Genomic DNA, 15,979 nt, shown 5'->3' with positions numbered 1-15,979 from the left:
TCGTTGACATCATATCAGCGATAACAAATATTCCCCCAGGTATTTGGCAATATTTTCAGTCGTAATATCTGTATTACGTTGACTGTGATGTTCGTTACAGTCGCGCTTAAGCCTTGCTGATGTAATTTTTGATAAATCTATATTGCGTTCGAGTGTTCATAAACGAATATCAAGAATATAAAGGAAAGTACGGTACGAGTCGAGTTTTCTTGTTCAACTCAATATGAAGGTAATAATGAAATCGAACTCTTTTCTTGTTACCGTTAAAGGATGACGTACTATTCCGTTGGAAAACGCACGCTTTATACCGTCGGACTGCTTCCGCCCCTTGCAGCTACATTCATTTCTCATTTCGAACACGTCGATACTCGGAGGAGAGCTAAACTCGAAAGTAGAAGAGAGAAAATCAACTTATGAAAGCCGGTGCTCGATCTAACAAGTCTCTGTTTAAAGTTCAGGACTTTAGTTGCAAAGCGTCAATGACTTCGGCGCTTTCAAATTGTATTTAAACAAAATAGTTTATAACAGGGGAAATTCGTGACGCGAATAAAATATTTTAATTGCCTCTTATAACTACTGTTTTAGTCGAAAGTAGTTTTGTGAAAAAAATAATATGTGTGTTATGTTTTCATTCATTTACAGCAAGTTAAAACAAAGAAAATAAAAATAAAATATTGTACTATTAAAAATGTGAATACTTGGAATATTTAGACCTAAATGAGCACTTTACATTAATTGTTTTCAAACCTACATTATTAATTAATTTTATTATTATATGTATATTTTGTTTGTAAAACTAAATAATAGATTATTAAACCCGATGGCGAAATAAAAGATATTTTGAAATTTGTTCGTCGTATATGTGCACTCATATTGTATCTACGCTATATTCGAGAGAGTGACTCGCACAAATAAATCTTGATATTTTTGTTTCAGCATACACTCACAGGCCACTGCGCAAAGGTGATGGCGGCAAAGTTTCTTGGCGAGCCGTCGAAAGTAGTTACGGGAAGTTATGATCGGACTTTAAAAATCTGGGATTTGCGCAGCAAAGCATGTAAGTGAACGTTATTTTATCGATTAACAGGTCGAAAAAATGGATGTTTCTTTTGGAGATATCCGTTAAGAATACATCGGCGATTACGAGATATTAATCTATTATTAAAATCGCAAAATTAGCAATCTTGTGCAAGACACAAGGTGTCTAGGTGTCGGGCATTTTTCCCAAAGAGAAAGAAAGGATTAAGGAATCGCAAATGTAAAGATCCGATTCCGAATTTCCACGGAACGGTTTAAAGTACTTTAATTAAACTAGTTTATGCAAAACAATTCTGAATCTCATCTGCGTATATTTACCGACAATCGAGGTCTCGCCTGGTAATCTCGAAATGCCGCCCCGGCAGCGCGCGACGACGATAAATACTTTTAAGGCAGGCGAAAGAAAATTTTAAGCAGCACGATTGCTCGACGCATATCAGGCTGTTTATATTTATACCGCTACCGCGATTTTGCGTCATTCTTTCCTTTTCGTAATAGAATTACGTAACAAGTATGAATCAAAAGTATCCGAGTGGGGAAATTGATTCCCACTGTTACCTAATAATTAGCTATAGCCAAGTTTACTGCGCGTTCTGACCTATCTAACACGTGCTCGACTGCCGAATTCGCTGGTCGACGGGTTCGACGACCGCCGCGGTAGTGTTAGTGCGGGCGTGTGTTGACATCTGGCCGGCAGTCTTCGCGTTCTGAGTTCGCAAGGTGGAGGACGCGCGGGCGGCGGGCGACGAGAACCGGTTTGCCCGGCGATTTCGGCAGTCGAGAGCGAGCATTGCGTATGGTCAGCTCAACAACAGTAAACAAAGTACGCGGCGAAAAAAGTTTAGACATCTATTTAGATACGCGGTACAGGCCGGACAAAAACTATACGACCGATACTAGACAGATTTTCTTTTTCTTTTTTTAAATGACTTAGCTACAAAATCAGATTAGCTAAATAAATTTCCACTCGGGTAATGCACGGTGCTAGCGATAATCACGTTGCCCATTACCCCTATTAGTCGTTGCATAATGCAGATACACTTACGAACGCTCCAAGATAATAAAACAAACGGCGAATCTGCATGGTCATTCATATGCATATTCCGTTGCACGTCGTACGCGGCTGCACAATGGACCGCCGCGGAAAATATGACGCTCATAATGCCCGGCCCGGTTCGTACGAGGTGCACCGACATCAACAGTGTACCGTAATTGTGAAGATGGGATAAAAACTGCTCTCTCTCTCTCTCTCTCTCTCTCTCTCTCTCTTCCACTTAACATACGGATCGCTGGATCGTAAATGCGTTAATTAAATCGATAAGATCCTTCCTTCCGCGAAAGAATAGATTCTATTTCATCCGAACAATTTCATCGGCATAGAAAACTTTTTATCTCACAGTATTGATGTTCTTAATAGACGATCCCTGCAGATATAACACCTAGTACAGTTTTTTGGGGAAACTTGCGTTAATTGAATAAATATGATTGGTCCGATAATTTTAATAACTTTTTACGCGAACCGCCTCAAAGTAAGAGAGAGCACCACGCAAATCGATGCGATAATAAAGATCGATTTATGTTAAACTAATGATTGATATGTCAGAAAAGAAAAGCGAGATTAATCACAAATCCATTATTTGCTGAGAAAAAGCACCATTTTAATTGACTCTTAAACTAGAATATGAATTATTCGGGAGAAATTATAAGAGACGGTTCTGTTGTACTTGGATCTTTTTTCAGTAATAAATTTCTAACCCATTACTCTCTCACATTCAACGTTATGTAAGACTAATTTGTGTTTAAATCAAGATAAGAAAATGGGATTTAAAAAATATGAAATCGTCAACATTGTGATCAATTATTTGCCCAAAACGTCAAGACTCCTGGACTTTGTCACGTTGCACTAATTGTCGGAGAAAAGCAGCGGCGTTCGTTCGAGCGACCATTTGCTCTCTTGTCGCGAATAACTTGAGAGTATCGAATCGCGTAGTTTGTTCGTCCGTAAAATAGAGGAATCTTTCCTTGCTTTTGCCGACGGGACGAAACTCTCGCGATAAGCGCTCCACGCTCCAAAGACAGGGGCGAAAGTGATAATTTACACCCGGATGAAAGTGGCTATTCTCTGAGGTAAAGCACAGATCGCGGCTCGTGTCCTCAGTGGAAAATGTAGGGGCTTTAAGTGGCACGAAAAATAAATTGAGCAAGCCGCACGCAAGCGGCCGGACGCGCGCAGATAGCGTACTGCGGAGGATCTCATTTCCCGCAAATGTATTCGGGATTTACATTCGACCCTGGTGCTGAACTAATCTCGTGAAACGGCGCTCTCTCTATCTGAAGAACGGCTCGCGATATCGATTTACACTATGGTCAACAGCGTTACGGAATCCTGCGGTCTGTGCGGCCAGTAGCTGAGGAATCGTATTGACAAAGGATACAAAGCTGCAGAGAGACTGTTTAATACGACGGGGTAGAGCCAGTATTAATTTGCAAAATCCAGAATTGCCGTAAACTCCACCTTTAGTTACCGTTTGCTCAACACGCGGAATAATAATTTGCGTCATTAGTTCCCGCGTATGAACGTTCGTCGAATTTCAATAGATCACATCACGTCGTACTTGGTTTAAAAAATAGTGCTATTTTTTAATTGAGATAAAAAAAAAGAAAATCTTTATTTATCTCCGTTATCGTTAAATTGACATTAATTAATAATGTACGTAAAGTTTTATTGCTTCGACCAATCGTAAGAGATGTCACGTATTTAAAAATTATATGTCTTTTATATTGAGTTAATAATAAAGCTGAAAGCGTAAAGTGGCAAGTTTGCACAACGAGAGAACTGCATTACTTTTGCGATATGCGAGCCCTTATGAAAGTTAAAGAGTGTAATTTCGAAAAGTGTATCTCCTTAAATCAAGTCGCCTAAAGTGATACAGTAGCAGAGTTGCAGGGAGTGATAATTAATGTAAGAAGTCGAGCTACCATCGCAAATCGTCCGTCTTAAATCCGAGTTTGCCGCCGCTCGTTAAACTTTTGTTACATAAATACAAAACTTTTTTTACGCGAGCAAACGCATCGTGCGATGCGTACTCGAAAAAAAGAATCCGTCTGATTTTTTAACGCAATAGAGATAACAACGTAAAGTGCGTGTGTAGCGTAATACATACGATACAATATCTATATATTGTAAAATAATTAACCAGCGGCTTAACTTAGTCACGTAATTAATAGCTGTCGTCTCATCGGGTCAAAGTTAATTGTACGCGTCGTGCACGTCGAGGCACGCGGATATCTGCGTGGATACACCCTGGGTGGGACTCCGGGGACATCCGTTTTAACCCTGTGGCGGCCTTTTGTTGTTGCGCCGTGGTCCTACAGCAAAATAGCGAAAACCGCGCTATCAAGGAAGACCGGCGGTGCTTGTACAAAAGTTTCGCACAAATAAATCTCCGAACGCGCTCCGAGGCGCGCACAATGGGAAAGCGGCGCTGAAAGGGCGTTTAAGCGTGAATTATTGTTTACCGCGGACGCTTTAAGACAAAAAGGACGCTTAAAGTGGATCAGCTGTTTTCTATCGCGCTATTATCTACCTCGCCACGTCGCCGCGCAATTTCGTCGACGCCCCGAGCGACTCTTCTCGACACAATCGTGCCGCAGACAGACGAATTCCACACCTCGCCGACGAAATAACACTCTCGTGTCATACGTTTACCTCTGACTATAAAGACGTGCCGAATGCTTTCTAATGTTCCGAGATATTTAATACGAGCCATCGTTGTAAATAATTCTATCGTGCACATTGCAGACGTTTTGTTTCTCGTTGTACTTAATTATAATTAACATTTTCATAAATTAGCGGAAAGAAGGAAATCTCGTTAAATTTTTATTAAAGAGGGCTCAAACCTTTTTATTCTTACATAAAAAAATTTATAAATAAAAAATAGTAAATTTAAGGTAATTGTATTTGAAGCATATGTATCTAAAGCACATGTGCATTAATGTGAAATACATATTAATGAGAAAAGCACGAGGGAGGTAAAATTAACATCCCGAAAGCCCTTATCATGGCTGACGGTTGAAGAAGGCTTATACGAAAAGCCGGTAATCCTTTATGCCTCGTTTAAGGGATAGATGCACGTTAATAGCATATATGTATATGTGTGTAGTCTTTTTCCCGCTTACATTAAACGAAATTGTTGTCATAAGTGCTATTACAATATTAGAGGAAATGGTATTGCGTGGAAAAGATTATTCTTGTTGATATATCTGTAGAAATGTCCTGCTTTTTGCAAGAAAATTTGCACCTACGGAAAAAGAAAGATTGCCTAACTAGATATCAGAAATTAACATCATCTTGGTGATGATGTTACAAAGACGTGGTATAGAGCGATGATTAAGACGACACTCTCGTCTTCCCGTCATCATCATTACGACTTAAATCTAGTCATCAAATGGAAACCCTCGTGCATTATTCCGAGTACAGGAGAAGTCTCTTTGTGCGTCTTGCCGCGCGGTAGCGTACTCGCCGAGATATGTTTTGTCTGCTAATGATTTTTACGTCGACGTTTATTAGCCGTACGCGTCTCGCGTATTTCACTGAATCGTGATAGGTAGGTAGCGCGTTGCGAATGCATTGTGGTACGGTTAGGTTAGTTGTTGCGAGATAAGACTTGCGAATCAGCGGGATTAAAATGAAATCGAAATTGTCGACAAATTTCTCTTTACGCTCGGATGTACCTTAAAAGAAATTTTATTACTTTCGATGAGGTATTCAATTCCACTCATCGTAATTGAAGATCGTAAAGTTCGCTTTCGTCGAAACTTGTAAATCGAGCCAAGAGAATGGAATGCAATATTCACTTGTTAGGTTATTTTGTATAGTTAAACGTAAATTTATTTTTCTGGAAAAATGTGTTTGTTGTTGAAAAGTAGAGTAATGTCACAACTTTTGGGAAAAACAGATAAAGAAAAAAAGAAAAGGCAAATCTGTAGAATTAGAAAGTAACGTTTGATGTTTCAGTGGGAAAAGATTAAACGTAAATTTAATATTTATTGGCGTTTAAAATTGTCACGATGCGATTAAAAAACGATTTCGCAAGGTGCAAGTATAATTGAATATTTTGTACTTATACGCGTTTAAAACGTTCTAAAGCTTGCTTGCAAAGGATGAAGCTTCCAATTGCTAACATGGTGCATTGTCGCCAAGTAATTGCAGTTCGTAATACCATTTTCGGATAGAAACGGTGGACATGATTCGCTAGCTGAGATCCCGCTGCAGAAACTTGGACAGATTAATCGATCGTACAATAAATCACGTTTGATTTAACGTTGGGTCGCGCGAAAGCGGGATGGAAACTGGCGTACGGATTCGTAATCGTACAAAGGCCGAGGTTAAGGAAAACTAGAATAGTAGGGAGGGAAAGGGAGGTCGTAAACGGAAAACTCGTAATTTATCCTGTTTCCAGTCTTGATGGCGGGCATTTCCGCGACGCGATTTCCAAGAGCTTCGCGGAAACGTGGTGACGCGAATGTCATTTCCCGACGTAAATTAAGTTTGAAATCCTGCTTATTTCAGCGTATAGATCGATGAAAGCCGCTACTAGGTAGAGCTACAGTTTGAAAGGGGAAACCAGCCGTGATTCACATTCGATACAATCACTGTTAAACTCGCTCCGTTTAAAGTCGGCACGTATATGCACAATTCGCGAGGATGTAATTCTATTACTCTCGTGGAATTCTCAAATTAAATGCAGAAAGCGATATAATAAAATTAAAATGCATATAATATACATATATCCTTTAAAGATGTATTTTACGTTTCAAGGCCTGCATATGAAAAGTTTCTATCGATGAAAAAGTGTTAAAACATTATTTAATAATTATTTTTCACATACTTGGAACGATTTACATTTATTTTTAATTCTTTAATTAAACATGTAAAGTGACGAAACGGTGAAATTGCCATTTGACTGTACGAATACTATATCTTTTAAACGCAAGAAACTTTATGTTGCAGGTATAGAAACGAAATTCGCTGGTTCGAGTTGCAATGATCTCGTAACTTCTGACGGGGCTGGATCTACGATAATTAGTGGTCATTTTGATCAAAGGATTAGGTTTTGGGACACTAGAGCCGAATCCAGTTCGAATGACATTTTATTGGAAGGAAAAGTGACATCTTTAGACTTATCTCGCGGTAAGTAAAATTAATTTTATTAATTATTTTAGACAGCTAAACGAATACTAGACAGATTTTTTTTTCTTTTTTTTTTATGACGCAACCTCACTTTTTTTATTTCTATACGATAATGGCTAGACAATAAATAACAAATGCTTTCTTACAAATTATGGCTAGTATCAAGCTATTCCCTAACTGAGGAATATATCTAATCTGCGCGATCTAACTACTAGCTGCGAAATCAGAATAGCTAAAAAAATTTTCACTCGGGTACGAATTATAATTTAATAATGTGTCCCACATACAACTTGCTCATGCATTTTATCGATTTGTACGATAAATATAATAACAGTTGATTACTATGGTGATGTTAATTATTTATATGAAATATACAATTTAATAAAAATATCGCTATGAAAGGGCGAATATTGGCATTTGCATTGTATTTTATTTTTATTATTTGTTCTATAAAAATTATGAATCAACAAAACTAAATTAATAATTATTTCAAGTATTGCAAGATGTTATTTATATTTTAATTGACGTAGAAAAAATAATGTTGAATACAATATTAAAAATCTAGATTTTGACTTTGTATCTATTAATATTAAAAATGGATAATTCTGTTTAACAATTGAACGCGACAATAGTTAAAATTATACTAAAGTAGGATCCTAAATATTTAAACAAGCACAAAATGATGAACCAGGATTTTAATTATTGCGTTAAACGCAACAACGGAAATATTAAATATTTTATATAACGTACGCGTGATGCGTAGCTATCCATCGGATAATTAATACGGGGAAAGATATTAATTGGTATTTCACAGCAACTACACAATGCATTTTATTTATAGATTTTATTCGCGCTACGCAAATAATGTTATTTCGTTTTTGCTTTTTATTGCAACGTCCTAATGACGTGAATGAATTGGCTCGCGCGATTCTACAGTATTCTCAAAGCACTTGTATCAGCTGCAAGTGCGCAACGTTCGTACGAGAGTACTTCATTCAGATATATTGTTCTATCGCATTTCATTAATTCCGATATTGCCAGCACGCGAAATGAATTCAAGTGGAGCGGTATTGGTCCGATTTTTAACTTCCGCTGTTAAGCAGGTATATCGCGACTCTCTAATATTTTATTTTATTTTATTTTATTTATTTTTTTTTTTAATTGTTCGTCGTTATATATTCGTTTAAAAAGAGTTGAAGCGATCTCAAATAATTCAGCGTTATTTCTCATCAAATTGGTATGATGGAAGGAAATTACAAATAAATCGTTTCAATGCATAGCAAACCATAATCTATAGAAATTTATTGTACCTTCTGTAATTAGACCTTTTGGCGTTTAGAATTGTTGCGTTATTTGTTTATTCTATAGATAAGCTTCTACTAATAATCGACGTGTTCGATACGTAACGAGATATTTATTTGGTTGACGTTGCAATACCGCAAACAGTTTAAATATTATTCAATCTTGCACACGACTGCGAATTATAAATGAATCTTTACTCGATTCCAGACGCAAATTACCTTTTGAGTTGTGTGAGAGACGACACGGTAAAACTGATTGATTTACGAATGAAGAAGATTGTCGGATCGTTCAGGTATGTCGCACATACAACTTTTCGCATACAACTATCCATAAGTAAAATATTAAAGATAGCAGATTATCATTAAAAATATTTTATTTTGCAGCGCGGACGGTTTCAAAGTGGGATTCGATTGGACAAGAGCTGCTTTCAGTCCTGACGGGCAATATATAGCGGTCGGTTCTGCAGACGGTTCCGTTTTCATTTGGTCCATAGCGACGAATATGATCGAAACAATATTAAAGGGACACACGTAAGTACAATTAACATATCGTAATTAAATAGATAAAGAAACTGTTTTTCTTTTTATTTTGTTATAATTGGGTATGTTATTAATTTTCGCGTATATTTAACAGCCATAAATAGATAATAGAATTAAAAAGAAAAAATGTAAAATAATTTTATTCAATTAATCGAGCCCATCTATACATATATGATTTAGAATAGCTAAACTGGGAAACGTATTCTTTGATATAGATTTATCGTTTTTATCCGTTTTTATGTTATATATTTCTTGATGGGATATTTAGGTTTCTACCATACAGACAAAAAAATCGTGGCTTCTTTCCTTTCACATCGATTGGAATGTGCAATACCGATATTAAAGTTTGAACCGTAATAAAATAAGCGTATAAAAAAAAAGACTAATAAATTTTATATGACTTTAATCGTCTATGTTTGTCGATGATGGAAAGACATATTAAAAGAGAAATTTTATTCCCGATATTTGATCAAATATTGATTTAGGGTTAATCCGAGATATTGAAAGCAGCTTGCTACGTCAGTTCTTTATAAAGTCACCTTACAGTCTCATTTTAATACAGTTCTGTTTTATTGTACCTATCTTTGATATTTAAAAAATAATTTGTCCTACTATTTTATGTTATTATTCTGGAAATTAATATGATTACGCGTTTGTGCCTAGATATTTCGAAGATGTCGCAATTATTAGAAATGTATAAGAACGACACTTACAGTTGGAGTTTTTAAATTAATTTATATTGTCTACTTTATATTAGCGGCCATTTAAAGATTATATTCTGGTGCTTTTGCAACATTTCTCGATTCTGTCTGCTTGATTTTATTTGTGGTTATGAAATCGATAACACGAGCTCGCTATTGCTTTCTATTTGTCCTTCTATTTGGCGGCGTGTGGCATACCACTGTTATAATTTATTTTTCTCCGCTTCTTTTTTATCGCGATACGTTTTGACCTATTTGATGGATGTGAATTTCTCGTTTAAATTCGCTCGCTAGAGCACTAAAGCGCTCGTAATTTTTTGAGGCATCTTTGAGTGCTCTGCACACCCACCTGACACGAGAAGTTCCTAAAGCACTTTGGTCCAGCACACGCAGTCGCAAATACGTATACATATACGTGCACGCACAGAAAAGGGAATCTAAGAAAATATTTTATCGTAACCCGATTTTTGCTCCAACCTTTATACTGTGTACAGGGTATATTCGTATACACATTACCGCGCGTCCGAATATCTTTATATCACCGGGTGACTCTGCGATATCGCGAATTTCAATTACGACGTCTCGAACGCGCGCTGGCGTCTACGTTGATTTCCGTCATCAACTACGTCGCGTCGAATAATTCAAGATTCGTTTATCGACGTCTGAGAATACGGAAAGTGAAAATGTGAAAAATTCGTCGAAAGAGAAAGAAGCGCGCCGCGAAATGCAGGGATTCGAGAAATGAAAGTGGCATGGGCAACAACGTATCTCGTCCGCGTGCTTTCAACGCCCTTTCACCTACACGAGCCACGTTGATGGACGCGTTAATCGGCGATATCTCACGGGGAATGCAGCGTAAAGATCGCTCCTACTATCAAGGTGCAGAAAATCCTTGTGTTTTAAACACTAAAAACGTCAATTATGCTATTACGGCCGCAGGGGTGGTTAAACATGATATTACCTGTAAATCAATAGCAAGCGCGGTTAACAATTTCCGGGTATCCCTCGTAACAATAACTCGCTGATATCTAACAACTCATAAATCGGGGAATTGAAATACCGGCTCTTCTAACTTGGTTGTCGGAACAACTTTACTAGCAAAATTAACGTACCTAATACACCTACATGTATTTATATTTGTTGAAATATTTCTTTCAACTAGTTATATGCAGGTATAACGTATAAATGTGGTCGGGAGATGGATTGAATTTTAATATATGAAAGCAGTCGCAACAGCTGACCGTACTCCGACCTCAGCCTTTTCGAGTTTCTCAAGGACGCGCGAGATCTTTAGTGGTGGATTTTTCTCTGGGAAAGCCCAGCGGGCGGCTCGAGTCCAGCCGTTCAGCGTGCACCTAAGTACCGGTCGCGCGCGCGTATCGAAAAATGAGCTAACTACCAGTCACGTACACGTGCGTTTCACTGTTATTACTTTCACCCTAGCCGGGACTATCGTCATCTTTCGTCGTCGTTGTCTCCTACCTCCTTCGTCCTCTTGGTTCTTCCACCAAGATATTGCGATTGCTATCCTCGTCCGATCATTTTCAACGATTTTACCTTCGTTTTGGTCTTCATCTTCGTGGCGGTTGCTTCGCACGAAAGTGCATCGTATAATTCGTACGTTGCGCTCGTTCAGAAATCTCCGAGACTAACTTAATAACCGCCTCGCCCTTTCACCCTCTTTTCTCCGTTCGTGTCCCCTTACGCGGCACGCTATAAAGTAAAGCGTACGAAGCTGGACGATTCCGTAGGGTATTTAATACACACGGTTCCTAAGTGCGCGCATTTGCGCGATGCGACTAGGCGCTGCCTGTCGCGGTGCGGGCTATGAAATTTCCATGTTATGCGAAACGCGCGAGTATGCGAATTAAGGTAATAGTCGCGGAAGCCGACTAGTTTCTTTTTACGATATCTTCTGTACCGGGAAATCCGTGATAAACATTATGAGCTCATAAGGATTAGTTACGCGTTTGGTAAAGGAAAGACGATCCTTGCGATTTTAATAAATATATTATATGTATAAAGTAGATACTGTTAGATCAATATTTAATTAGCATATAATATAAGAGGTATCTAATTATTTCTATTTCTTTGTTATAGTTTAATTTCATTTGATTTTGTGCATAACGCAATCTGAGAACGTTAGTAACGTTCTCTTTATGTGCATGACATATACAGAGAGCTACGTAGATATTTAAAAATTTTTTTTTTTTTTGCGCACTCTAATAAACGTAAACAGCTGTTGCCGTGCGTTCCGTACCAATCGAGAAGCTATTCGGCGTAACTTTCTTTCTGCGAGCACTTGGACTCAAATGCGTAATATTGCCCGATAAGCTTACACGCCCGTTCGTGTTCTAATTTGCAATCAACTGGCAGAATCCGCCGGTACACACGTCGGAAGGCGGGAATTTACTGCGCGATCTCTGGCGAATAAATAGTGCCGTGGCGATTATAGGAGAACAGGTAATTAGGAAAACAGAGGAGAGTTCAGGTTACCGGTAAGCTGTGGGCTTTGAAATTAAAGTGCAGTTTCCTCAAACTATACATACATATACTTTCGATTCGGCATATTCCGCTATCTCATTATATTCGTGAACTTTTTTCAAGAAATATATAGTCGCCAGATATTTTCCCCTCAGTTTGCGATCTATTCTATCGTGATTATTGCTATATTGGATTTTAAATCAGATAAGAGACGTATCACTCGGGGACTATAAATAGTATAGGTAATTAATCGAATGTACCGTTAGACTAACTCATAAAACTATCATCTTATCTTTCAGTTGCTCAAAAATTGACACAAACTTAATTGGAGTTTGAAAATAACTGCTCAACTCAATTAGAAAAGTTTTCCTTGCACCTGTCCGAAGTGTCGGTACAGCCACTAAACGCCACGTGCTGCAATTGAGTAGCGATCGCATGATTTGTGTAGCTTGTTATTAATAAATAAAATGTATAGCAGGATATGATAACAGTATAGGGTTATTATTCCTGTCGGTAGTAACTGACAAGTAACAACATCTCGTAAAGATTACTGTGCCGTATATCAGTCACGCGTGCATTTATAGCGATTTCGGGCTGCATTTAACGAGACGGTAACAAGGGCATCGGTGAAACGCCAAGAAAAGTAGTCGGATATTAATGTATATCACGGAATTTTTGCAACTGTGCCAAGGTAATTCTCTTTTAGGACCGCAAGTATATTACGTATGTATTGTATATCTCGCGACTAGGCAAGTGTCGCGTATTACGAGAATACCGAGACCGGATCTTTCCGCGCGAGCGGAAGATCTCTCACTTCCGCCGCGAGAATGGCGCAGAGTTTTCACGCGTCCGTTTTCACCGCTTCGGAGTTGTCGCGACCCGTCCCAAAGTTCACCGTGTAAACGTTAGTTTGCTCCCTCTTACGCTCTATATCGCGGACGGAGCAGATGCGTAATGAAAATTCAGCGCCGTCCTCCGGTGAAAGTAAGTGGTGCGGAAGGATGGAAGTAAACACGTCAAGTGAAAAGAATTAGATTACCCCTCTCCCGTCTCGTTCGCGTATGTATGTGCATACTTATATCGTTGCGCGGCAGGGTTCGTTCGCTTTAAGAAGAACCTAATCCCGTGATGAGGATCAGGTCCGATTTCATTGTAGCTCAATGTAACGAAGCGTCGCGAGAGATCAATTGTCTCGTCCTACTCTTCTTAACTCGATTTCGTTTCTACGGCAATGATCGGTCGGTCCGGCGCGATATTATATCATTTATCTTCGTCTCTTGTCTTCGGTAGCCAAGCGATGCCGAGGTCTTTATCTGTTTTTCCCATTCCAGCGACCGTCCCTCCCCTCCCCCCCCGCGCATCGGTGCCAACCGGTCGGTCGGTGGTTGGTACGGATATACTCGTCGATTCTCATCCCCGTCCTTTCTCTCTCCACCTTCTCAGACTCTTCTAACCGAGAGCGGCATTCGCGTCGATCGTTTCTTTTTCTATTTCTTTTCCCGCCACGTAGAATTTTGCCACCAACGAGCAGTCGTTGATAAAACCTTTCCGTCAAATTTGACATATGGATTTTTACCGCAATCGCCTAACTGGCAATCAAAATAATCCCTTTCTTTTTTTTTTTTTTCTAACTGCAGGTATAAATGAAAAATAATCTATAGTTGTTTGCTATTTTGTTTCATCTAAATCAAATACAAGTTAAATTTAGGGGAAAATATCTTTTACGTGAAAACGATGGCACACAACGGTGTTATTAATTAATATCAATCGACTTAAATTGTATAAATAATTTTATTTTATAAAACGACTTTGATATTAATGCCGCGGTAGCAAGGTTTGAGGTATGTTCAAATGTTACGTTAACAGAAAATGAAAATATCTCATTAATCGATCTAATGACGCATTGATAATCACAATACGATAATCATACAAATGTAAAATTACAATGTAAGTAAAAATTCATCTGTTCACCATAACTTTACTTGGCGAGACTTTTGTAATAGGCCTCCATGCAATTCCCGCCTATCTAAAGCTTTACAAGCCATTGAAGTATCGCTTGTGAATTTGCCGCATCATTGACAGTTTAGATAACACTTTAAGCCGGACTATCCCATCGCACATGTAGCGCTAAATATGGTTATATGGATTCTACAATGTAATATAAGCTCGCGTTGAATGTTAACACGAGATGACGATAATCGGATATAACGTGGCTTTGAACATGAAATGCGCAGATTAAAAGTTTTCTCGCGTATATTATATTATATTATATGTATATTAAAAGGAAAAAAAAATCTATTGGAGATTACGATATTCAGAAAAAAAAATGTTTAAGCAAGTTATTTTATTACGCGCACAATTATAATCTGATAATATATGTATATTTAAATTTTTATTCGCGTCGACGAGTTAATTGAAGAGTCAAAATATAAAAGACGTACTTTGCCACATCCAATCCCGCGGGGAAAATAAAACTTAATATTTTTTCTGGATTAGCATGTGGCCAGGAATCGAGTAGCTTTGTTAGCGATGTAATTGCGGTGCTACGATGAGATGTATGCAGCCTGGCGAATGCGATGCTACGTGTAATTCGTACGCAATTTATCATGTGCCGTTCATATGACGATAATATAACGCGTTGCATTCGCGGCGTATCGATGAGTAGTAGCGAATAACGACTTGAAACGCGCATTACCGGCGTATAAATTAAAAGATACACGGTAAATCTCATAGCAAAACGCTACCGTGTCCCTTGATAAGCTGACGGAAAGATACCCGAAATTTGCGTAACCGCCGATCAACGATATAATATCCATTAATGATTAAATATTATTTATGAGAGAAAAAAGAAGAGAGGAATGCCTAATGGTAAATTCATTTAGACAGTTACAAGTGTTTTCGAGCTGTCTCGAGCATTGTGTTTCATGCATGGGTTATCCATTGCTCGCGCACGGTGGTCGGCCACGTCGTATCTGCGAGGAAATCGCCTATATTAATACTTAATAAATTCCGCGTATCTATCGACGTATCCATTACGGACACGCACCCTATGTCAGCAAATTGGTCGATGCCCGGTTTACGAACATGAAGCAATATTATAATTACTGTGAAATAAACAAGTTCCAACTTACGATAGACGAACGCGGATGTTAAGGAAATCGGCTTGTATTATATATTAGCTTGCATCGTGTTATGCAATTGTTTGAAAATATATTATTACATTACGCGGAGGACCTTCTGGCACATAATTTTATAATATCGATATGTATCACGCCTATTATACACATCATTATTGCGTGTAATTTGCAACCGTTTTCAAGTAGACTTTCTCGTCGATGCAATTTTAGTCGTGCACATTATTACTTTTATCTCATTAAGGTGGAACTCGTCAATGACGAAACGTTAACGCAAATTGCTAATGTGCATGGAAGTGGGAGTACGAACTTGTGCGAGTTAAAGCGTACAGCAATAGTTATTCACTGAGTCCAGAGCGTCAGTGTTTAAACTATCGCGCATTCATGTACCTCACTTTGTGGGTGAAAGTGAAGTTCGGACCAAGACATGGCGAATGCAAACTTGGAATAGCATACTACCGGGAATTTCGCTAGTGTCACTACAGTTGCTGCTTTTGAATACGTCTCCAAAGACGTCGAACGTCAAATACGAATTGGAAACGCTCGGCGAGCATGTACGAAGAAACTCATCCGTTAGATAATTTGGCG

General features: G+C 38.4%; 1 protein-coding gene across 1 annotated transcript in view; it reads left to right on the top strand.

The window, feature by feature from the left end:
• Positions 1-15,979, top strand: part of LOC139103819 (autophagy-related protein 16-1-like) — a 144,436-nt gene that overhangs the window by 119,180 nt on the left and 9,277 nt on the right. The window contains exons 2-5 of the mRNA XM_070658871.1: positions 937-1,057; positions 7,052-7,231; positions 8,741-8,825; positions 8,917-9,063. Of these exons, the coding sequence (XP_070514972.1) occupies positions 967-1,057; positions 7,052-7,231; positions 8,741-8,825; positions 8,917-9,063 (503 nt within the window). The 5' untranslated portion in view covers positions 937-966. The remainder of the gene's footprint in view (positions 1-936; positions 1,058-7,051; positions 7,232-8,740; positions 8,826-8,916; positions 9,064-15,979) is intronic.

This window comes from Cardiocondyla obscurior, linkage group LG01, assembly GCF_019399895.1.
Source record: "Cardiocondyla obscurior isolate alpha-2009 linkage group LG01, Cobs3.1, whole genome shotgun sequence".
Classification (NCBI taxonomy): Eukaryota; Metazoa; Arthropoda; class Insecta; order Hymenoptera; family Formicidae; genus Cardiocondyla; species Cardiocondyla obscurior.
The sequence above is the reverse complement of the archived record's forward strand: the minus strand, read 5'-3'. Positions and strand labels throughout refer to the sequence as shown.